Source organism: Geotrypetes seraphini, chromosome 4, assembly GCF_902459505.1.
Source record: "Geotrypetes seraphini chromosome 4, aGeoSer1.1, whole genome shotgun sequence".
Classification (NCBI taxonomy): Eukaryota; Metazoa; Chordata; class Amphibia; order Gymnophiona; family Dermophiidae; genus Geotrypetes; species Geotrypetes seraphini.
In genome coordinates this window covers 310,816,671-310,842,536 of record NC_047087.1, presented here as the reverse complement: position 1 = coordinate 310,842,536, position 25,866 = coordinate 310,816,671, and the positions used below count along the sequence as shown (strand labels likewise).

The 25,866-nt window shown below is 43.3% G+C and overlaps 1 protein-coding gene across 3 annotated transcripts in view; it reads right to left on the bottom strand.

Annotated features, from left to right (window-relative positions):
- NHLRC2 (NHL repeat containing 2) overlaps window positions 1-25,866 on the bottom strand; it is a 204,559-nt gene that overhangs the window by 22,298 nt on the left and 156,395 nt on the right. For all 3 annotated transcript variants that reach the window (XM_033941353.1, XM_033941354.1, XM_033941355.1), the window contains exons 6-8: window positions 20,825-20,918; window positions 15,497-15,728; window positions 2,977-3,099 (exon numbers count right to left, since the gene is read on the bottom strand). In XM_033941353.1, coding sequence (XP_033797244.1) covers window positions 2,977-3,099; window positions 15,497-15,728; window positions 20,825-20,918 — 449 coding nt within the window. The remainder of the gene's footprint in view (window positions 1-2,976; window positions 3,100-15,496; window positions 15,729-20,824; window positions 20,919-25,866) is intronic.

Here is a 25,866-nt window from a genome sequence, read left to right as displayed (position 1 = left end):
TTATTATCAAATAATACAAAAACACAAACCAACAAACAAGAATCACAATTACAAAGAAAATAATCAGATACATGAGATCGGATTCAACACCCCACCCACCCCACCCCCACCCCACCCCAAACTCCCTGATCTGAAAAGTAGAAGAACCCTAGTGCAGTAGGCTTGGACTCAGATAACCCACTGCCAAAGAGAAAAGCTAAACTCCAACACTGAGAAGAGAGAAAGAAGAAAAGAAAGAGAAAAAAAAAAAAAAAAAAAAAGGGGGGAAGAACAGAAGGTGCACCTGGTGCCCTCACAAAAATACAACAAGCTCGGGGCCCAGAGAGAATTACAATAAATTCAGGATATCACTTCGAGCCCGTGGTGATAATGAAAAAAGATAAGAATCCCAGATCCGCAGAAATTGGCGTTTTCTTCGCAGGCTAAAAGACGCATCCTTCCGCTCCAACAGCAGCAGAGCATGCAAACGATTCCTCCAAGCCCAGAAGGAGGGCAAGGTATCTCCAATCCAAACAGCCTAATAAACATTATGTATATACACAATTCAAATAGAAAGAAACATAGAAAGATGACGGCAAATAAGGGCCATATAGCCCATCAAGTCTGCCCACACTATTTACCCACCCCCTTAAGTCTTCTGACCCCTTAAGTATAATTGTAATTATACTGTCACTCTACTGACCCGCTCATTCAAGTCCTAGTGACCCTATCCTTGGCATGACCCCGTAGGGATCCCACATGGGTATCCCATTTGTTCTTGAAGTCTGGGATGCTGCGTGCCTCGACCACCTGCACTGGAAGCTTGTTCCAATGCTCGATCACTCTCTCCGTGAAGAAGTACTTCCTTGCATCTCCACGAAACTTCCCTCCCCTGAGTTTGAGCGGATGTCCTCTTGTGGTCGAGGGTCCCCTGAGAAGAAAGATATCCTCTTCCACCTCGACCCGTCCCGTGATGTACTTAAATGTCTCAATCATGTCTCCCCTCTCCCTACGCTCCCTAGAGCTGCAATTTGTTCAGTCTTTCCTCGTACGGGAGACCCTTTAGCCCCGAGACCATCCTGGTGGTCATCCGCTGAACCGACTCAATTCTGAGCACATCCTTACGGTAATGTGGCCTCCAGAATTGCACACAGTACTCCAGATGAGGTCTCACCATGGCTCTGTACAATGGCATCATGACTTCAGATTTCCTGTTGACGAAGCTTCTCTTGATACAACCTATCATCTGCCGTGCTTTAGATGAAGCCTTCTCCACTTGAGTGGCTGCCTTCATGTCAGCACTGATGATTACTCCTAAGTCTAATAATACAATAATACAACGGATCAAGATGGCGGATGGACTGTTCGGCTGAGTGCTTCGCTACAGAGTTTCTGTGCAATTTTATCCTTTTCCTGGATACTGACCTGTGGCAATGCCGAAGCGGAGGGGCCGCAGCGCTGTTGGAGCCTCGCGGTGTTCGGCCCCAACCGGTTTCGCTAGCATAGATCAACTCTTGCGCCGAATGCAGGATGTCGCGACGGTGTCGGCACGTCCGCAGGAGACGCACCATGGCAAAATGGAGGCGTTTTCCTTGGGCCTAGAGACTACCTTGAGCCCCTTTGCCAGAGTGCCTCCTCCTCCTCCTCAGATTGCCAGCTCCCCACGGTTGGAGGGACCATCGGGAGGCGGTGAGGGACTCCTCCCGGAGGCTGCTGGGATCAAGGAGGAGAGCATGGAGTTGGACTTCCCGTCTTTACAGGGGAACCTGAGGATTTGTCATTGCCTCGGTCTGTCCGAGAGCAGGAGAGCCACAGTCAGGAGGGTATATCGGTTGGTGAGAGTTTTACTTTTAAAGAACCTCTTATTACATGAAAGAAACCCCAAGAGGTAACTCTTGAGGCAATTTGGGATCTCGTAGTGGATCTAGCTAAATCAATCAAGCCCCAATTGTCTCAGTTGGAGCATAAGGTTCATATCCAAGAAAATGAAATTAAGAATATTAAAGTTGACCTGCAAGATTTAAAATACTCAACATTGAATTCTTCCCAGGAAATGAAAGTTACTAAACAAGTCACTGAAACACTGGTGAGAGACAATATTAATTTAAGGAGAAAATTGGAGTCTCTAGAAAACTTTTCCCGTAACAATAATCTTAGGTTAATTAACTTTCCCCGGGTTGCGGCAGTGACCCCTAGAGACATGTTGAAACGTTACTTGAAGGAAGTTTTAGAAATCACTGAGGAACTAGTTCCGCCATTCACCTAAAAGGGAAGAAAAACTGAAGGAAGAGGATCAACAACTGTTAAACATTTCTAAGGTTTTGGAACTTTCGGATAGGGAAGTAGCAATGCTAGCAACATTTCTTCTTACAGTTGCCTTAACACCTGATAAGAACTGGTTATTGAGACTCTTCTTTAAAAATAAACAATGTTTCCAGATTTGTCACGAGATGCACAAAAATGTCAACGTGAATTTTTGTTGTTAAAACCAGTTGTTATAGCTCTAGGGGTGACCTTTTTTCTTCATCACCCATGTAAATGTGTGATATTGCATCAAAAGCAAAAATATATATTCTTTGAACCTAGCCAACTTACAACCTTCTTGTCAATGGCTCGCCTGAAAAAAGGAGGAGAGATACGAGTACTCCTTGATTGTTTGACCTCCTAGCTCAGCCTATACAATCTTTAGTCTTGTAGTTTGTAATTCTTTATTATAATTCGCCGATTCTACATCTTGGTTTAATGAGGATTTGTGTTATGATAGCAGATATTAATCTGCTTTGTATTGCATTTTGCATTGTATTTCATTTTCAGCTTACCCTTACCTTTCTGTACAAGTTTATACTTGATATGTTAATTGAAAAATGATAAATAAATAAAGGGAAAAAAACCAAAAACATAATACAATAAAAATGTAAAAATAGCAAAATGAATCAGCCCAAATTAAAACCCAAAATATTCCTGCTATTTCAAGGCTCAAAAATACTTAAGACCTACCTTGTGATTATAAGAATCTACTACATACAGTACGCTTCTTTTCTTGCTCCATGTCACCCCTAGGGGGTGCTGCAGTTTGGCATTTACTCCTGTTCCATCAACATCACCGAAAGCAAACAAGTTCTGCAGAAAAGATACAATTGTATTCACTATTTGGAGTGACAAGCAAACATAAATTTCCTCGTTTGTTAGCATGCAATTCAAATGAGCTTCCTTATACGTTTTTGACTGACTTCACCTCTCTTTGTCTGGTCAACCGCCAACACAAGAAAGTGTACCATTTAGACAAGTTATTTTACTATTAATCTTAGTTATTAGTAACAATGGTAGGTCTTGTTATATAAACTCGCAAAAGTTAGTGGTCAAACACGTGTTACTGTCTATGTCCCTTAATTGGTAGGCTTCTTTGGATGCTAAATATTGCTGCTGCTACTACTACTATTATTAATCACTTATACAGAGCTGAAAGGAGTACGCAGCGCTGTATATTTTGACATTTATAGACGGTCCAAGCTCAAAAGAGCTTACAATCTAACTTGGACAGACAGACATGACATATAGCGTTGTGGATGCAGAACCCAAGGTGAGAGGAGTTAGGAGTCGAAAACACTCTCAAAGAGGTGGGCTTTGAACTAGGCCTTGAACACTGCCAGAGACGGAGCCCGCTGTAGGGATTCGGGCAGCTTCTTCCAAGCATATGGTGTAGAAAGGCACGACCTGCTCCTACTGGAGCGCTGGTCTAGGAACTGGCAACTCAGCTTCAATGCCAAAAAATGCAAAGTTATGCATCTGGGCAGCCATAATCCATGCAAGACTTACACCCTTAATGGCGAGATCCTAACAAGAACGGTAGCAGAACGGTAGTAGGGAAAATGCTTGAGTACCTGATTGTAAAAACCGCTTAGATAACCTTGATAGGCGGTATATAAAATCCTAATAAAACTTGAAAAACTTGAAACTTGAACGAGACTTAGGGGTGATTGTCAGTGAGGACATGAAGGCTGCCAATTAAGCAGAGCAAGCTTCATCCAAGGCAAGACAAATCATAGGTTGCATACACAGGGGTTTCGTCAGCCGTAAGCCTGAGGTCATTATGCCATTGTATAGATCCATGGTAAGGCCCCACCTGGAATACTGTGTGCAATTCTGGAGGCCGCATTATGGCAAGGATGTGCTGAGACTGGAGTCGGTCCAGAGAATGGCTACCAGGATGGTCTCGGGACTCAAGGATCTCCCGTACGAAGAACGGCTAGATAAACTACAGCTATACTCGCCTGAGGAGCGCAGAGAGAGGGGAGACATGATTGAGACGTTCAAGTATCTCACGGGCCGCATCGAGGCGGAGGAAGATATCTTCTTTTTCAAGGGTCCCACGGCAACAAGAGGGCGTCCGTGGAAAATCAGGGGCGGGAAACTACGAGGTGACACCAGGAAATTCTTTTTCACTGAAAGGGTGGTTGATCGCTGGAATAGTCTTCCACTGCAGGTGATTGAGGCCAGCAGCCTGCCTGATTTTAAGGCCAAATGGGATCGACACATGGGATCTATTCACAGGACAAAGGTAGGGGAGGGTCATTAGGGTGGGCAGACTGGATAGGCCGTGGCCCTTATCTGCCGCCTATTTCTATGTTTCTAAGGGACGGAGTCTGGAGTTGGCAGTTGAAGAGAAGAGCACAGAAAGAAGGGACTTACCAATAAATGAAGAGAGAGAGTGAGGGGCAGCTGAGTGATTGCATCTGTAGGTAAGTAAGAGGAGGTTGAATTGTATTCAGAAACAGATGGGAAGCCAATGAAGCAACTTTAGGAGAGGGGCAATGTGAGCAAAGCGGCTCTCCCGGAATATGAGTCATGCAGCCGAATTCTGGATGGATTAGAGGGGAGCGAGATGGCTAAGCGGAAGGTCTGAGAGTAGCAAGTTGCAGTAGTCTAAGAGCGAGGTGATGAGGGCATGGATAAGTGTTTTGGTACTGTGCTCAGAGAGGAAGGGTCGGATTTTGGCAATATTATAGAGGAAGAAACGGCAGGTTTTAGCAATATTATTACTACTGCTATCCATTCAGTCATGTCTGTTAATTTCTGGTGTTTATTAGTAAATGGTGCAACTACATAAATCTCACATATGCAGTATTACGTGTGTGTTTACGAGTATTTTATATTTTTATTTATTTAAAATATTTCTGACCTGCACTTTTCAGAGTTCAAGTTGGGAGACAATACAAATACAAAATGTTTTAAAATGATGACAACCTATAACACAGATCTTTCTTTCACCAGTAACATCAGGACACATTTCTAACATAAGAACATAAGAATTGCTACTGCTGGGTCAGACCAGTGGCTCATTGTGCCCAGCAGTCCGCTCACGTGGCGGTCCTTAGGTCAAAGACCAGCGCCCTAACTGAGACTAGCCTTACCTGCGTACGCTCTGGTTCAGCAGGAACTTGTCTAACTTTGTCTTGAATCCCTGGAGGGTGTTTCCTCCTATAACAGCCTCCAGAAGTGTTTTCATTACCATCAAAAGAATATAGTAAAATGATGGCAGAGAAAGACCTGTCTGCATTTTATATTTTATATTATATACACTCATAATTTTACTCCATAAGTTATGGATATGTCCTTATATTAAAAGTCCCTCCAAAACCCTGTCTTTAGATGTTTCCAGAAATCACAAAAATATTCTGCTAGGCTAAGGTCAGCGGACAGTTTTTTTCCATTTGAATGAAACACACACTATATATAAGTAATGGATGAAATGCAATTTTTTTTTTTTTACCCTATACTGGTATGTAACCTTTCCTGGAAATACATTTGAGCTGCAAAAACCAGGAGAGAACAGTACAGTCTAGGGGGCAAAATACAGGTATAAGATCCTTTATCCAAAATTCTTGGGACCAGGCATATTTTGTTTTTTTGTTTTTTTAAATCTTTATTCCTTTTTATTTCTTTCAACAAGTGTACAGTATTATTACAATTAATTTACATAACACACTTGGCATTCTTAAATAATATTATTATACATGTTTTTATTCCCCCCCCACCTCCCACCCTTTTCCATATCAATAAAATATTCCTTCCAAATTTATATATAATTATACATCCCTTTTTGATAATACAATTAATCTGACATGAAATCTGTCCCTCCCCCCATCCTTCTTCCTCAAACACTTTAAACATTTTATTATACCCAGTAATGCACAACAATAAATATCCCATCCTATTACATATATCTCCTTATTTTTCATAACAACATATTTCCAATATTTTTCCCTCCCTATCCCTCCCATCCCATCCCATTTCTATATATTATCCCCTAAGGAAAAAGAATAAACTTTACTCGTTATAATATTCAATTAATGGCCTCCACACCTCTTGAAATCTTTTAAAATACCCTCTCTGTATCGCAAGAAATCTTTCCATCTTATACATATGACAAACTGAGTTCCACCAAAAATTACAATTCAATCTAGAACAGTCTTTCCAATTAGTTGTTATCTGTTGAATTCCCACTCCCGTAAGAATCAACAATAATTTATTGTTTGCTGCAGATATTTGGCATTTGGCCCTCATACACATTCCAAAAATCACTGTGTCATAGGATAAAGCCACATGACTCTCCATCAACATATTAACTTGATCCCATATTGATATCCAAAATGCCTGAATACATGGACAATAAAATAAAAGATGGTCTAGAGTTCCAACTTCAATTTTACAATGCCAGCATCTATTAGACTTAGAGCAATCTAATTTTTGTAATCTAGTAGGGGTCCAGAATGCTCTATGCAACAAAAAGAACCATGTTTGCCTAATAGATGCTGACATCGTACCTTTAATTCTCCAAGACCAAATACGTGGCCATTGAGATGCATTAATCTGATGCTTAATCTCAATGCTCCAAATATCTCTTAATCCATTTTTAGGCTTCTTATTCAAATAATTAGATATAATTTTATACCACTTTGCGGCCTGGTGACCCAGAAAATCTGCCTGGAAACATAAGAATTCTAAGCTGTAATGATCATTTAAAGATTTCCATTCAGGGAACCCCACCTGAATAGCCTGCTTCAATTGCAACCACTTATAATTTTGTTTTTTATTCAGACCATATTTATGTTGCAATTGTGAAAATTCAAGCATCTTACCATTATCAATTACTTCCGTTAATGATCTTATACCTGCTTTAATCCAATCTTTCCAGACAACCTTAAACCCGCCTATTTGTATCTTGGAGTTTACCCAAATAGTCTGTTGTTTCGATTTTAAAATCGAATCAGTAGTTAATTTGTCTACAAACCTTAATGTTTTCCAAGTATCCATTAATACTCTATTGTCCTTACGTATTCTAGGCACTTTTATACCAAGCAAAAGATCAAGCCTAAGTGGAAAGATAAGTGATCTCTCCACCCTTAACCACTCTGGTAATTGTTCCAAAAGCTCTGGGAGGACCCAATACATACCTTGGCGATATATTTTGTTTTTTGGGGAATTTTTCAGTTTCTGAATGGTTAAGTCAGAAAAAGAGAGACCTTATTTCAAAATAAGGCAAACACTAAACACTTCAACCCATACATGCTTCAAACTATGGAAGTGCTTCTCATTGCCAACCTGAGTGGAATCTTTGCCGGTTTTTGGAATTTCGGATAATGATCTTGTACCTATGCAAGAAAGAGGAACCGGACTTGAGGATAATCTTATGTGATACGCTTAAGGTAAAAAAATATACCAGTCGGGGTATCCCCAAACTCAGATATTATTCTCAGTATAGAAATAAATACACAAATATGTTTAGAAAATAATTAAAATCGGGCTATTTTATTTAAAGAACTTATTATCTGCTTATCTTCTAAGTGGCTTACAAGTAAACAAACAGTAGAGGCCAAATTTTACCATCCATTTTCCAATACAGCTTGTCGCTGACTTACGACCTATGCGACATGCGACGGTTCGAGTTTACGACGCATTTCCCCAGCCCATTGTACAGTATTTTTTTACCCCTCCCCGCCTACCTTTTCCCTGGTGGTCCAGCGGTGTATCCTGCCTGAGCCCCTCCTGACGATGTCAGAAGCCAGCAGCGCACCCGGGCCGGCACGCGCAGGAGCGAGCTTTTAGAACTCCTGCCGTGCCGCGAGAACCACAAGTCTCATGAGAACTTATGGCAGTGTTACAGTCGGCGGCGCAGGGCAGGGCGGGAGTTCTAAAAGCTCGGCCCGGGTGCGCTGCTGGCTTCTGACATCGGCAGGAGGGGCTCAGGCAGGATACACCGCTGGACCACCAGGGAAAAAGGTAGGCGGGCAGGGGTGAAAAATAGTTAGTACAGGTACTGTATTAACATAGGCGAACTTACGACCGAATCAACTTACGACCTATTAGTCGGAACCGATTGCGTTCGGAAGTCGACGACTACCTGTTCATTACAAACATCAATCAGCTTTGTTTACATTATACAGCACATTTATTCATAGAATTGCTGCTTTCCTTTGGCATCCTTTACTATATATGTCTGTAAAATTACATCATGTTTGGTTTTATGGTACAGATCTATAACGTGCATAATGATTTAAAATAGAATATGGAATGTGCTGATTTTTCATGACACTTTACAAAATAAAAGCTACACTGGAGGGTTTTTGGCACAATGGATTTCCTTCCTAGCTGGAAGTCACTTTCATTTTCTTCAGAATCATTTCCACCCACGTTTCTTCAAACTAGCACTGCTGTTACCCAGAGGAAATCATTGAAGCCATCCTGTTAGATAAGAAGCTGGCTCCAGTTCAAAGGCGTTCATAATTTAACCTTAAGTATGGGAACTGCTTTGCCAGTCATGGCTTAATTATGTATACAGCGTGTGTTCTTAAAGCATTAATCTACAAGATGACATGAGATAGCATCTGATCATGGACACTGGCCTAAAATGTGCTTATATCTATACACTGAAATGGCAGTTAAAGGGGAATTCTTTGAAAAAGCATTTGGTAAAACACAGACTCTATTTATTTATTCAATTTTCTATAACAATTTACATGATTTTTATTTGGATACTTCAAGCATTTTCCCTTTCTGTCCTGGTGGGCTCACAATCTATCTAATGTATCATGGGCTATAGGGGGATTAAGTGACTTGCTCAGGGTCACAAGGAACAAAGGGTTAGATTCATGAAAGTTGGCGATCGTCGCTAAACCTGTTTTCACAGGTTTAGCGACGAACGCTGCTACCCACCTGATTCACTGAACGACCCACCATGTGTTGTCAGATCCTATCCAACCCATGCAAATGAGTAAAACCCCATGCAAAATAGCCAAGTGATTGATTCACTAACATTTGCTTGGCTATTTTGAATCGAGTTTTACTATCCTAAAACCTGACTGCTGCAGAATTATGGGTAACTGTGTTACCCACAGGTCTGCCGGTTTTTTGACAGGTCTGCATGTCTTTCTTATTCATTTTTTTTTCCATGGCACAGATATTTTGCGTGTGTTACACGCAAAATACCTGCCCCATTAAAAAAATGAATAAAAGACAGGCAGAGACCTGTCAAAAAACCACCCCCCCTGACAAATACGACCCGCCCCCGCGACCCACAAATGGCAGGAGGGATGCCTGGTTGCTCCTACATTGGCCGCCTCCTCCCCTCTGCCGAACACCTGAACTACGCTTAAAAATATGGCAGGAGGGATGCCCACTCCCTCCTGCCAGCAGACGCCCCCTCCTACTCCCCGTACCTTTAACAGCTGGAAGCAGGAGGGTTGCTCAGTCCCTCCTGCTCCTCTGGCCTCCTGCGCAACTATGCGGGCCTTAGGCCCAGCCCCCATGTATCATGTGATGCACACGGAGGGGCTAAGGCCCTGATTGGCTCAGGCGCCTTGGGCTCCTACTTTGGGTCGGGTGTTCAGCGAGTGATGTTCTGTGGACAGGAGCCATGACAGCAGTTACAGGAGGCTGCTTCTCATGTCACTACTGTCAGGGCTCTGCCCCGACTCAATCGCTCACCGAGCGATTGAGTCGGGGAGTTTGCATGCAAATGATTTGCACCTCTGTGCAAATCATTTGCATGCAAAAAAAATAGTGAATCAATCGCTGTTTTAAAATTGGCCAGACAATCAGCCAACAGTGATTGAATCGCTATCTTTAGTGAATCTGGGCCAAAGTGTGTTTGAACCCACAACCTCAGGGTGCCAAGGCTGTAACTTTAACCACTGCGCCACACTCTCCCTAGATTCTATGTCGGAGAGTCTTCCCCTGGCCTTTTGAAATGAAGATTTAAAGATGAGTACACTTTAAAACCTCTGTTCTAATAAAACTAAAAGTATATGGAAAATTTAGAGAGAAGATTTCAAAGGGAATATTGAGGGGGTTGACAGACTGATGACTTTACTGCTTGGAAAGAACGGTTCATTAAGCAACCACACTGCTGAGGTTTGCAGAAGACTTTCTTTCTTCCGAGGGTTTTGTGTTCTAGTTAATCTTGACTAGAACTCAAGATTCCAAGTTCTGAACTCAAGTGTTCCAAGTGCTGAATTTAATATTTACGTTTGAGTGAAAGTAGGGTTTACTGGCTATATCTATACACTGTGAAGTTTCTTTGTTGATGCAGTTTAGAGCTCAAACCTGCAACGGAGATTTCTGTTTCTGTGCAATAACTTTCAATATTTAGTTGGTTTTTGCAGAGCTGATGGTTCTTATACTGAAACTAGTGTTTAAGCCCGTTACATGTTTCCATTTAACCCCCCCAATGCCAGCCTGCCTGCCTCCCATCCCCCTGAGCAGCATGTTTCCATTTAACCCCCCCACCCCCGATGCCAGCCTGCCTGTCTCCTTCCAATCCCCCTGAGCCGCATGTTTCCATTTAACCCCCCCCACCCCCAATGCCAGCCTGCCTGCCTGCCTCCTATCCCCCTGAGCAGCATGTTTCCATGTGAACCCCCCATCCCCTGCGCCGACCCTACCCGGCACACCCGAAACCCCCGTTGACCCTCCCAGCCGATCCTCCTACTGCTAGAACGGCCGACAAACCTCCCGGCTCCAGCAGTGTCCGAGGCACAGTAAACACACTGCTTCGCAGCCTTCTACTGGCCTGATTTCTCTGCCGCGTCCCTGATGACATCATTAGAGACGCGGCAGAGGAAATTAGGGCAGTAGAAGACTGCGAAGCACCGTGTTTATTTTGTCTCTGATGCTGCTGGAGCCGGGAGGTTTGTGTTCATCTCGCAGTGGGAGGGTCAACGGGGGTTTCGGGTGTGCCGGGTAGGGTTGGCGCCGGGGAGGGAGTCGTAGCGTGTTACCTGCTGCCGGTCGTTAGAATAGATCTCTAAGCGCGCATGCGCACTCTGCCAACCACAGAACTACAGATCAAGGAACATGGCGGTAAGAGTGCGCATGCGCGCTTAGCTTTTTATTATAGTAGATAGTATAGCAAAGCAAGACCTAAAGAATAAACACACAATACTACACCAAAGCTAACAGCACAACTTAGCATTAACTAAAAATCAATCACCAATCTTAAAATGCCAGTTTCCATACTCTAGGCCAGGGGTAGGCAATTCCAGTCCTCGAGAGCTGGAGCCTGGTTAGGTTTTCAGGATATCCACAATCAATATGTATGAGATGGATTTGCATGCACTGCCTCCTTGAGATGCAAATCTATCTCATGCATATTTATTGTGGATATCCTGAAAACCTGACCTGGCTCCGGCTCTCGAGGAACAGAATTGCCCACCCCTGCTCTAGGCTAGCAGTCTTATTAGGAATGGAAAGGTGGCCAATTGATTGCTTATGACATAACCTGTATACAGTTTTTCCACAGTCGTTCGCGGTTGGCAGTTCACGGTCCTGGTCATTCGTGATATTTTCCAACCGCGAACCGATAAGGACAGGGCACTGGGAGAGGCAGGAGAGAGCAGCCGGAGCGCCAGCGAGTGCAGGAAATCACTCGCTGTATGCTCCGACCGCCTCTTCCTGCACTGAGTCGGACCTTATGGTAATGGACTGAAACTGAGGGGCACCAGGCCCAGGACAAATATCAGGAAATTCTGTTTCGCACGAGTGGTGGACGCTTGGACCCGGAGGAGGTCGTGAGGGAGACCAACATTCTTGGATTCAAGGGCAAGTTGGATGCATACCTTCATGCAAATCACATTGGGGGATACGAGTAAACAAGGTTTCTCAGCAGGGAATACCTGGCTTGGCCTCCGCGAGTGTGGGTCACCGGACTGGATGGACCTAGGGTCTGATCCAGCGAAGCCATTTCTTATGTTCTTATCCAATCAGGAGCTGCTTTGCTAGATCTAAAATGGAGAGTTATGGATATGATTGTGGTAGAATGGGAGGGAGGTAATATAGATAGGATTTTGAACATCAATGAATTAAGATGGATGTATAACTTAAACTCCATGATTCCATCCGGGCTAAATGAGATATCGGATTGGATGGCTCAAGTAGATTTTAATTGAAAAAAAAAAAGGGGAGCTCTCCCTTTTAATATCTAGGTTTGGTATTCCCTTGAATTTAGTCAGATATTGAGCTCTCGTTGTGAGTATGTATGTCAGGGTTTGAATTGGGCTTCCATAAAGATGGGATAGTTGTGATTGGCCCTTTTGGGGCTGATGTCATTGGAGGTTACCTACATCAGGGTGACAGAGAACGCTGCGGCCATTTTAAGCTGCTAGCGACTATGTGAACTAAGCAATTTCTATGAATTAAGGTATGTGCTTTGGAGTACTATGTTCCTTCAGTTCATATATTGAAACTGGGAGAGAGAACGAGAGGGCACTCTAAAGTTGAAAGGGGATAGATTCCGTACGAACGTACGGAAGTTCTTCTTCACCCAGAGAATGGTAGAAAACTGGAACGCTCTTCAAGACTAAGTTAGACAAGTTCCTGGTGAACAAGAGCATACGCTGGTAGGGCTAGTTTCAGTTAGGGTGTTGGTCTGACCCAGCAGCGGCAATTCTTATGTTCTCTTTTCTGTAAATTTCCCCATCCTGATGAAGTGATAGCGAAACGCGTCAGCAAGGAGATAGAAATTACACACGCAAAAGCTAAGTTTGGCTTTATATAAATGAAAACTTCTTTTGAAAGCATATTTATTATAAATTATTTATTTATTGAGTAAAGACCGACTGGTATAAAATAAGTAAAAAAAGAAAAAAAAGCCATTAAAACGTCTTAAATGCTAGGCTTGGAGTAATGAGGATCTTATCACCATGAGTTATGCTTCTCAGGTGGCTGTCTGAAAATTCCTGGATGCCTGAGCATTGACGTGTTTATAGTGTTATACATCACTGCTCTTCAACTGCCGGTCTACGGACCGGTGCTGGTCCGCAGAAAATTCCTGCTGGTCTGCGCAGGGCTGGCGAGATCGACACGGTTAAATTTCCTGCCCCGGTGGTGTTAGTGGAAATCTGCTGTTCCTCCCAGCCTCGGGCGATCAAGACAGGCTGACGACGTCGAGCATTCCCTCTGTGAGTCTCACCTATGCGGAAACAGGAAGTTGAAACAAAATAGGCAGGACTCAGAGAGGGAAGGTCCCGACGTCAGCAGCCTGTCTTGATCGCTGCCCCTGCCGAGTCAAAGAAGATGGCCGCAGGGAAGGTGCAGATGGAAGGGAGAGAGCTGCAGATGCAGGTAGAAGGGAGATGGTCAGCATGTGCGGGGGGGTCAGCGTGTGGATTGGGGCCAACGGCAGCATCTGTGCTGAGAGTCTGTCCACGTGTGGGATGCGGCGGGTAGGGGCCTCTGGCTCGTCTTGGGCGGCAGGGCCTGCGGTGCAATGCTATTTTTGTCAGCTTGGGGGAGGGGCTGCGAATGTGCAGGGAGTGCAGGAGCAAGATCATGGGGAGCCTTTGACAGTGGCTGTCCCCCTCCCAGCAGCTCTTGTACTTGCCAGGGCAGTGATTCACTTCGGCAACTTCCCCTTTCCTCAGAGACGGCAATGGACCCAAGGCTGCCTAAGTAAATCACTGCTGCAGGCAAGTACTGAGAGCTGCTGGAAGGAGAGGAAGCCACTGTTGGGAGGCTGGGAAGCTGCTGGATAAAGGGAGAGCTGCTACTGGACCTGGAGGGAGGTAGAAGGAGAGATGCTACTGGGAGGGGAGGAGGGAAAGGGATAGGAAGAGAGTTAATGTTGGATAGGGGGGAGGAGGGAAGGGAGAAGGGAAAAAAGGAAAGAAACAGCTGGCAGGGAGATTACAGGAGGGGAAGGGGGTCAGGGTGGAATGGAGAGATCAGATGAGGAAAAGGGGAGAGACAGAGGAATGAGAAAGTAGAGAGAGATTGATGCTGGAAAGGGGGTCAGCAGAGAAATGAGAGAGGGATAAAGATGCTAGATCTGGTGTAGGAGAGATAAAAATGAAGAAAGCAGTGAAGCTGGAATTAATGATGTAAAAAGGAGAGAGGAGGCAACAGGCTGGATGGAAAGGGGAGAGGGGCATAGAAAGAAGTCAGATACATATGGAAGGGGGAGAGGGCAGACAGTGGATGGAACGGGCAGATGCTGGATTGAAGAGACAGGGCAGACACTGGAAAGAAAAGAATGAAAAGAAGATAAAAACAGAGACCACAAAAGGTAGAAAAAAATAATTTTATTTCTATTTTGTCATTAGAATATATCAGATTTGAAATATATATCCTGCTAGAGACATAACTGGGGACTGCAAAGCCCAGGCAGTGATTCTTTAGCTTCCAGCTGGCTTAGGGCTCTCTCTGACCAGGGGGCACTCATGGGTGACTGCAGTATTCTGTTAGCATGATATTTCTGAGTAGCATTCTGTAATAACTTGTCTTGTTCAGTTTTCTTGATAGTAGAGGGGATATATGTGAAGGGGAGAGGAGACAGGGGTTTTTTGTTGGTCCTTGCTCTGTATATTTATATTTATAAAATGACAATTGTACAGAATATTGTTTCTTTTTATACTTTAATAAAATACGTTCAATATATATGAGGCTTGTGCGGATGGGATCAGATGGTTTGTGGAGACCGAGCTTTCGGAGACGGGGCGGAAATGTGTTTTTTAATTTTAGTCTTAGTAGTTTGCCGGTCCACAAAATAATTATTTTATTTCTGCCGGTCCACGGATGTAAAAAGGTTGAAAAACACTGTTATACATCACAATACTGTTATTCTATCGCCTGTTGAAGCAATATACTATACTATTTGGGGAGCTCTGCCAGCTCAGCTGATCGGAAGGGGGGATTCCCCTGCCGCTATCAGCTTATGGCTGCCGTGGTATAGCGGCAAAGATAGGTGGCTGAAATGTAGGCCTGGGTTTTCCGGGCCTACATTTCAGCTGCCTATCTTGGCTAAAACAGGCATGATTCTGTAACCGGCACCCTCGAGTGATTGGCATGCGATTGGCAGATGCTTTTAAGGTGGCCGCAGACTTGGGCGCTGATTACAGAATCCGGGTGTTTATGCACGAAGCTTTGCAGCAGGTTAACACATGGTGAAATATCAGTTTTTCCATTAAAGCATTAGTTAAAGTAACTGTAGTGAGTGATAAACAGCTTAAAAAAATGAAGTCCTTACCAAAGGATCTCTCTCTCCCCCTACAAGAAGTTTCACTGCTCCATCTTTCAATGAAACAGTCCTCACAGTGCTGCTCTCGCTGTCTGCTACAAATAAACAATTCCAGGGTTCTTCCAAGGACACAGAGAGACCAGAGGGCTGAGCAAAGCCGGCTTTGTGGGGATATGCATTATTCCTGTTCTCTTCATTCCCACTACCAGCAAACCGGACACAGGCTCCCTTCGCTAGAGCACTAAGGGAAAAGAGTAATCCAAAGTAAGTACCGGTAATTGCATCTTCTGTTTCATCAAGAAAGAACAGGTGACAACCAAATGCATCAGTTTCCATGTTATATCCTTTATTTATTGGGAATATATCACAAGCTACAACCAAAACTTGAATAAGTCAAACTCAAAGTCCTGAGGAATACACGAGACTGTTTGAAAAAATAGCTCAAACAGTATGGAAGCAATTTTAAAACCGAGTGTTTCTAATCAGGCGCCAGCCGGCAGGGTGCTGAGGCTGTAGCTTTAACCACTGCACCACTCTAGAAATCAAAATGCAGCAAAAGTGAGCCAAGTATAGAACATTGAAGCCATTGTGTCATCACTGATGAGGTTGGCTCTTATTGGTGCAAGGAGGCATTATGATGTCACAATACCAGCTCTGGTTATCAGAGGTTGAAATGTTTACACTATTTATTTATTCCATTTTCTATACTGTTCTCCCAGGGGAGCTCACAATGATTTACATCAATTTAGTCAGGTACTCAAGTGTTTTTCCCTGTCTGTCCCACTGAGCTCACAATCTATCTAATGTACCTGGGGCAAGGGGGGGATTAAATAATAATAATAATAACAGTTTATATACCGCAGGACCGTGAAGTTCTATGCGGTTTACAATTAGAATTAGAAGATTCTACAAATTGAATGGAACATTCATAGCTAGAGATTAGTGGTTGACAAGTTTACGGGATCAGATTTGGGGGGTGAGATTGTGATGGGGTCGATTATGCAGATTCGTTGCCCAGGTATTTCAAGAACAGGTATGTTTCCTAAATTCACCATAGTTATTTGCGTGTATAATTAGTTTTTCCAGGTCTTTGCCCCCATGTGGCTGCTTGATACGATAGAAGTTGTTGATAGTGTCTCTTAATTTACATCCTCTAGCCGATGGGGAAACGAACTTCAGGTGACTTGCCCAGTGTGGGTTTGAACCCCCATGTTCTTATAAAAGATAGGCTCTGTTGAGGAATCTTAGCCCACTCTTTGCAAAATTGCTTTAATTCAGACACAGTTGTAGGTCTTCATGTATGAACTGCTCATTTCAGGTCCTGCCACAGCAACTCTCGATTGGATTCAAGCCAGGACTTTTGACTAGGCCATTCCAAAGTCTTCAGGTTTCACATGTAGTTTTTGCTTTTGTGCTTTGGATCACCCAGATTGTGTGGAAACTGTAGACAGCATGGCGGGGTGCTTGGCATGATGGACCTCTGGTCTGACCCAGCAGAGGCACTGCTTATGTCCTTAATGTTCTTATCAGCATCCTTGTGTAGATAGAATAAAACACTGCATCACAAACATCAGCTTTTTGGATCACTGTTTACTGGATAACACAATTATGCTTCAGCTTTAATTCATGGACAGATAACTGGACCTTCTTAAGAATTTTCTGGAACATTGCAGAATTCATGGTTCTTCCACAGTATCAGACAGGCAAACAGAAGAACACTGTCCTTGGGATAAGGACAGTACTAGAGAATGACACGGTGGCAGTTACCCGCGGGTAACCCGCCAAAATGGTGGGGGAGAAAAAGTGCTCACTGCGGGCACAGGGACAAGGCCATCTACCACCCTGTGAAGCAGTGAATGGCCTTGTCCCTGTAGTTAAGAGAGGGAAGGCACACGGTCACCGATCGTGCATGGCCCCCTCCCTCCCTATGGCCAAATCTATCTCCCTCCCTCCCCCTTACCTCCGTGGTGCTTTAGTAAAGAAACTTACTGAAGCCGGCGAAGCCTGCCTGCCTGCCTGCAGTCCCGTGTGTGTGGGCGGAAGCTTCTCCTCTGACGCAACTTCTGGTTGCATCAGAGGAGAAGCTTCCGCCCACACACACGCGACTGCAGGTACAGGCAGACAGTCTCCATCGGCTTCAGTAAGTTTCTTTACTAAAGCGCTGCGAAGGTAAGGGGGAGGGAGAGAGATTCTCAGGCCGCTGAAGGCCGGTGAGGAGGCGAGAGGGAAGGGTGGATGCTGCGGGGACAGGGCGGTGAAGGGAACGGCGGGGATGGGGTGGTGGTCCGGGAACAGGGCAGTGACAGGGACAGATATTTATCCCTGTGTCATTCTCTAGACAGTACCACAAAAGAAAGGCAAGGGAGGTGTCTTTTCAACCAATGATCACCACCTATGGTACTCAATCCTTTTATTCACTTGTTTCGGCCATAAGGTCTGCCTCAGGGGACTTATCCTCAATACAGAGCACTGTGTTTCCAACTACTCTCTTATAGTGAAACAATCAAAATCTCTTAATCAGCTGTGTGTGAGAATAATGCCATGGGCCACTTTTTGCCTTGTTGAATGCAGAGCTATTTGTGGATTCTTCCCCTGAAGATGCGTCTCGCGAAACGGGGTTCTCCGGTAGGGATTTGATGCTTGGTTGATGTTTCATACAGCCGGAAGAGGAGCAGTACAAGATAAGTGTCGATTTCGTGATCTTTCTACCGTTGAGGGAGCTACTAACATGAATTAAAAGACTCTGCAATTCCTGGTGTCTGGTGAGGAGGAATCCTATGCAATTATATGACCTATGACTGTTACGGGATTGCTTACTTTGCTTGTACTGATAGAATGCTTGAGTTGTAGCATTCCCTAGTCCTTTGGGGCTTTAACTGAGGTCTTTTTCTCCACCTGTTTTGTTTTGCCTGTTGGTTTTGCTTTGGTTTTCCATTACCTCTCAGTCTCCAGAAGCAAGTGGACTTTGGATATATAATAATAATAATAACAGTTTATATACCGCAGGACCATGAAGTTCTATGCGGTTTATAATGATTAAAAGATGGTACAAATTGAGTGGAATTAACAAAGTTAAAAGCTAGTGATTAACCTAGAAACATAGAAAGATGACGTCAGAAAAGGGCTACAGCCCATCAAGTCTGCCCACTCTACTGACCCACCCCATTTAGTCAGAGTGCTAATGACCTAGTTCCTTAACTCGACCCTCGCAGGGATCCCACGTGGATGTCCCATTTATGCTTAAAGTCGAGCACGCTGGTGGCCTCGATCACCTGCACTGGAAGTTTGTTCCAGTGATCTACCACCCTTTCTGTGAAGAAGTACTCTCTAGGGATCAGTTATTATGGAATAAGATTGTGCAGGTTAGTTGCCTAGATACTTCAGGAACAGATATGTTTTTAGGCGTTTCCTAAATTCCCCATAAGTAGTAGGCGTAAGCAATTGTTCCGGATCTTTACCCCATAATGCTGCCTGATGTGAGAAAAGATGTTGATGATGTCTTTTAAATTTACATCCTCTAACCAGTGGGGAAACAAAATTCAAGTGTGAGCTTCTCTTATGTCTATTGGTTGAGAAAGGGAAAAGGTCAGTTATATATTTAGGGGCTGAACCGAATAGTACCTTAAAACAAAAACAACCAAACTTAAACTTCACACATGCCTCCATCATATATTGTATGATTTGGTATTTAAACATCTATCATATCTCCCATCTCTCGCCTTTCTTCAAAGTATACATATTGAGATATTTAAGTCTGTTCCCATATGCCTTATGACGAAGACCACTGACCATTTTGTAGCCTTCCATTCCAGTAGGTTCCATTCGATGAACCCCTGCGAATTTTGAAAATACAATACAAATACAATTTTTTGCCTGTCAAAAGGCAGGATAGGGCAGCTGGAGAGTCAGCAAATGAAAAAAAATCACTTGCAGTATGTTCCAACTGCCTCTTCCTGTTACTAAAGTAAGGCTATACCAATAAGGAGCTGCTTTGACATGCAGCTCCTGATTGGTATAGCCTGACTTTAGTACAGGAAGAGGCAGCCGGAGAATACCATGAATTAGTGAGTCAGCGAGCTGCAAATTCGCTGGGAAACACTGTATATCTTTTTGAAGGCATGGCCTCCAGAATAGTACACAATATTCTAAATGAAATCTCACCAGAGTCTTATACAGGGGCATCAGTACCTCCTTTTTCCTACTGGCCATTCCTCTCCATATGCACCCTAGCTTTTTCAACCTGTTCGGCCACATACTATGCCACTCCTCTTTCATGCACAAAGTTCTTCAGCCCCTAAACTGTACTGTTCCCTTGGGTTTTTGCAGCCTGAACTCATGACCTTGCATTTCTTAGTATTAAATCTTAGCTTCTCTAGGTCCTTCCTCATGCTATTTACACTATTAGGGGTATCTACTCTATTGTAGATTTTGGTATCATCTGCAAAAGGAGAGGAAAGGCTAGTAGGAAAAATGAGGTATTGATGGTTGATGGTCTACATAATAAGACATGAGGACTTACTTTGGAGACAAGGTGGGAGGGGAAATGATAGAAACATTTAAATACCTATGTGATGAATCTCTTTCAGTTGAAAGGAAACTCCAGAGTAAGAGGGCATAGAATAAGGTTAAGAGGTGATAGGCTCAGGAGTAATCTAAAAAATACTTTTTTACAGAAAGGGTGGTTGATGTGTGGAATAGTCTCCTGGTACAGGTGGTGGAGACAAATACTGTGTCTGAACTCAAGAAAGTGTGAGACAGGCATATGGGATCTCTTAGGGAGAGGAGGAGATAGTGGATTCTGCAGATGGGCTAGTTGGCCTTTATCTGCCATCATGTTTCTCTGTTTCTATAACCATAAAGCTCTATGACTTCACAATGTAGGTGTAAAGAGCCTTAGCCAATAGGGAGAGGAGGAAATAGTGAAAGCTGCAGATGGGCAGACTGGATGGGCCATTTGGCCTTTATCTGCCATCATGTTTCTATGATGCTGAAAGCTTGATTAAAGAAAGAAAGGGAATCTTATTTCCTTCAGTCTTCATTAAGAGATCACAACTGATGAGCCAGAACACATCTATCAACAGAAATCTGCAATCATACAAGACCTGAGACATTTAATATTTTGATCATAATTATAGAAATTTCAAACGTGTAGTGCCAACTAGCGGGTGACCAGTGAAGTTTGCAAAGGAAAGGGGGACGCCTATTTGTAAGAGAGCAAATGAAAATCTGAGCTGCCTGAAATCAGCTTCAACAGAAGAGTTACAAAGGATAGGAGCTACTCACACAGTATGCGTGGAATGCAGACTCTGGATGAAAACAAACAACACGACTACTCACCTTCCTTTTGGTAACTTGGCATCTTCTAAAAGTAATGCCCAGATTTGATGTGTGCCAGCCATGGCTATCCACAAAACATCATTCACATTTGCCCCTAGAAGGAAGAGAGACACTAAAAAGTTAGCCTCACAGCCAGTAGCCTTTCTAGTTCACCGAAAACTATTTTCTCTCAATAAAAATGACAACGTGGACATTATTTTATAAAGTTAACAAATATACCCCTCCCCCCTTTTACAAAAGCACGCAAGAGGTTTTTAGTGCAGGCTGGCTTGCTGAATGCGCTGCGCTGCTCCGATGCTTATAGGAACTCTGACCGTCGGAGCAGTGCAGAACATTCAGCGCACTAACCGTAGCGAAAAACCTCTTGCGCGGTTTTGCAAAGGGGGTGGGATAATGTTGTTCCTAAAATCTAGAGAAGAGCAACACTCCCTTTTTTTCTCCCCCAAAACAAAAAAATGAAATTAAAGGTCATAAAATACTGCTTTTTTAAAAATGTGTATCTGTCCCCAGAAGACTTCTGCAAAACATAAATTCCTCTGCTCATTTTATTTTGCTGTGTTTAGTCATTTTCCGTTTGTCTGTCTGTATTTTGTTTATGATTTTGTCAGATTTTGTTTGTATGTCTCAAATTTTTGTTACTATTCTAATTTTGTACATCGCTTAGAAGTTTGATAAGCAATTTAATCAAATTTTAAATAAAACTTGAAAATAAAATAAATAAACTTGTTTATACATACATACATACATACATAGGACCTGATACTCAAAGACGGGTCAGTCTTGTCAACGGTAAGCTTGATATGTTCTCTACTTAAACTTAGACCAGAGGAGCCAGTTCTACGAGTACAGTAGGCGTTGAGCAACCCTAATAACGGGCAAGCTCTTTCATTTATGAGTAGGCAGGGGTAATTTGAATTGTTTGGCAGTACCAACATTTTGAATTGCTGGACCTATGAGTTAGACCAGCAACTCTTAACCCACAATGAATATGCACGAAACAGTGCATGCAAAATTAGCTCATGCATATTCATTGCGGATACCCCAAAAACCTTTCTGGCTAACTGGGTTGATAACCCCTGAGTTAGACATATGTTCAGCAGCTGTAAATTGCTAAATGCCACTGTTGAACACACACATAGAATATTAAACAGATAGGTATAACCTTAAAAAGATTAAATTCGCCATTGCTGCCGCTGCCCATACAACCCAAAGCTGACCTCAGTCTGCTCCAACTGAGATGCATAAATTATGGACATTCAGCATTTCAAAAAAGCATATCCAAGCAATCGGCACCTGCTAACGACACGTAACTGGTTTAAAATACTGAATGCATAGCACTTTCCCACTGGACACATATTTCAGGTATAATTTAGAAGTACAATCTTAGCATTACCCTTCTCCTCCACTGCCAATTCTAGACTTCGTTCCTTTCATCTAGTGCCCCCTATGCCTGGAATAAATTACCCGAGTTTGTCCGCCAAACCCCTTCCCTTCCCTTGTTTAAAAGCAGACTGAAAACTCACCTTTTTATATAGCTTTCAATCCTTAACCCTATTCCTCTGCCCTCCAACCCAGCCAGCTGATTAACCGTTCCCCTTAACTGTATCCATGACATCCTGTTTGTCTTTGGGAAGCAGAGCTGAGCTTCTGATGTCATAATGGCTCTTCCACCAATAGAAGCCAACCTCATCAGTGAAGTCACAATGGCTTGATTGCCCTGTACTCCCCTCTGCCCTCCAACCCAGCCAGCAGATTAACCGTTCCCCTTAACTGTATCCATGACATCCTGTTTGTCTTTGGGAAGCAGAGCTGAGCTTCTGATGTCATAATGGCTCTTCCACCAATAGAAGCCAACCTCATCAGTGAAGTCACAATGGCTTGATTGCCCTGTACTCCCCTCTGCCCTCCAACCCAGCCAGCAGATTAACCGTTCCCCTTAACTGTATCCATGACATCCTGTTTGTCTGTCTTGCCTGTTTAGATTGTAAGCTCTTTCGAGCAGGCACTGTTTTCTTATTCTTTGTGACTCTGCAGCGCTGCGTATGTCTGGTAGCGCTATAGAAATAATTAATAGTAGTAGATAAATAGCAAAGTTCTCAGATCTTGTGATTGACCATAATTTTAAAAAATACTGTTTGAGCACTCAGAAACCAATTTGGTCAGGGGCACTGAGGCTATTATAGGTTCCTGTTGAGGGCCTCAAGGATCGAGTCACTTAAATGCAACTATTTAAGCCCAAAATTTCTACGGGAATCCAGGCCCAAGACTTAGCCTGCCTGGCTGACATTGCTGCCTGGTTGTTTCTCCATGATCTAAAATTAAGAATAGCCAAGACTGAATTCCTTATCTTTCCTCCTAAACCTGCCTCTCCCTCTGTTCGGTGACAGGTCAAAAGCGCACCTAAAAAAAGAGGAAAAAATTAAGTTTCCAGTAAATGAGGGGGTTACAACCCCCCAAACCCCCCCAAAGCCGGCGCGATCTCTATTAAGTAAAGTGTGTGTGTGTGGGGGGGGGTTCCCCACCAACACCCCCTGTCGGAACCCCTTAAAATACTGTTTTTCTTCGGCGCCCTTCTGCCTTGCGCTCAGTTGTCTGTGTTGGGTTGTCGGCGCGCCTTTGTCATCACGCGCTTTTGACTATGAACCCTTTGTTCTCTGTTTCAGTGGATAACACTCTCATCCTCCCTGTCTCATCAGTTCATAACCTGGTCTTTAAAGCTTGTATAGACTGCATCTGAGTAGTCATAAAAGTTCTTGTTTGAGAATAGCCATCAGGGATGTCCAACCTTTTAGCTTCCCTGGGCCGCATTGGCCGAAAAAAATGTTTCTGGGGCAAGAGAATTGCCTACCCCTGGCCAGGTTTTCAGGATATCTACCATGAATACGTTTGAGATGGATTTGCATGCACTGCCTCCTTGAGATGCAAATCTATCTCATGCATATTTATTGTGGATATCCTGAAAACCTGACCTGGCTCCGGCTCTCGAGGACCGGAATTGCCTACCCCTGGCCTAAGTGATTTACATTCAGGTACTCCAGCATTTTTTCTGGGTAGTCTATCATGATAATATTCCTGGGTGAGGAAGCCAAAGTACAGCCCATCATGACTTGGCTGAATACCAATTATCTTATACCCAACCCATGGAGTCTACCCCACAGTGGCACGAGTCCAGAACTAGTAGCAACTGCATTTTCCTGAACATCACTATGCCCAGCTGACATGCATTGACTATATTCAAAGCTTATTTCCTGTTTGCTCTAACTTCCAAGCTGGACTCCAGTCAGCAGGTGTTTGCCTCTTGGACTGGCACACGTTCCTCTTTAGGAGAATGCTTTGTGCTGATGGGTATTAAATATTGGAAGATATTTCCCTCTGGGATCTTTGTTGGTATTTGGGAGGTGGGTGGGGGGCACTGTTCCCTCTAAGATGAGTGGGACTTTTCCACCTACAGTCCTGCCAGTAGGGGATGCTGTTTCACTATCACATTTTCAATAGCGAGGGACAGGCAGCAAAGGTAAAAATTCTTAAAATTGGCTGGGAAAGGAGGTGGGAGGGATCCTTCCTGTCCCCACCACTGCTGGACCAACAGGTCTCACAGCAGGCCTGCCAGAGGCCTGCAACAGGTTCGGGGGGGGGGGGGGGGAGTCAGTGCCCACCCAAATATAAACCGAGACCTCAATTTTTGGGCCATTTTTTGGCCCCCAAATCTCAGTTTATATTCGAGTATATACGATATTTAAAAAAAATTGCACTGGCTCCCTGTATCACTAAGGGTGCAGTATAAAGTGCAGTAGAGTTCACCAGGTTTTTGATTTATGTTGCACCAGTATGTTTTCAGGAGATGTTTAAGATATATTGGCCAGGGAGAGCTTTGAGATCAGAAAAAGGGATGAGGTTGGCAGTGGATAGCAAGTTATAAGCACACTATGCAGATACTAGAGCCTCTATGTCAGGGGTAGGGAACTCCGGTCCTCGAGAGCTGTATTCCAGTCAGGTTTTCAGGATTTCCCCAATGAATATGCATTGAAAGCAGTGCATGCAAATAGATCTCATGCATATTCATTGGGGAAATCCTGAAAATCCGACTGGAATACGGCTCTCGAGGACTGGAGTTCCCTACTCCTGCTCTATGTTATCAATGGCTGGGGTGAAACTGTAATGCCTTGCCAGGTCAAGTACGTCTTTGTGTAGTATGCGATAGCGTTAAAAGACTATTGAAGACATGGTTCTTTGTTGATGCATTTATGTAATAGGGACTGTCAATTTGACAGAAGTGCAGATGTTAAGACAGCTTGAGTTTAGTTGTAAAGGGTAATGATATAGATTCACTTCCTCCACGCATTTTGAAAAAATTATTTTAATATTTTCAGTAAATATATTCACAAAATAATTTCTACTTCATTAGAGATAGGGATCATTCCCAAAAAATGGAAACATTCAACTATCCACCCAATACCAAAAGATCCAAAAAGGAATTTGAATAATCCCATTAATTTCCGGCCAATAGCAAAAATACCCTTTGTAGCAAAGATGATGGAAAAAAAATTGTTTTAGGTTTCTGAATTCTTCAAAAAAACTGGGACATTACACCCACATCAAACAGGCTTTTGACAACATCATTCGACTGAACACTCTCTAATTGGCTTGACATCCTCCGTTCTTTATTTTTGGGATCATCATCAATCAGTTCTCCTTATATCTTTAGACTTATCATCAACCTTTGACACTATAGATCACCATCTTCTTCTAAGTAGACTCGGATCATTGGGAATTACTGATGTTGTTCTCCAATGGTTTCAGTCTTTTTTTTTTTTTTTTTCAGAGCGATCATCAAAGGTAACATTCAATAATTCATCTTCGAATACAATTTCAACAAGTTTTGGGATCTCGCAAGGATCAATTTTATCTCCCCTGTTGTTTAATGTATTTCTGGCTCCTCTGTTAACTCTCAGCAGTCAATACGAAATTGTCGAAAATATCCAAATTGTTACATGATAATAAACTGGCTCTTAACACATCTAAAACAGAGGTTATGCTAGTTC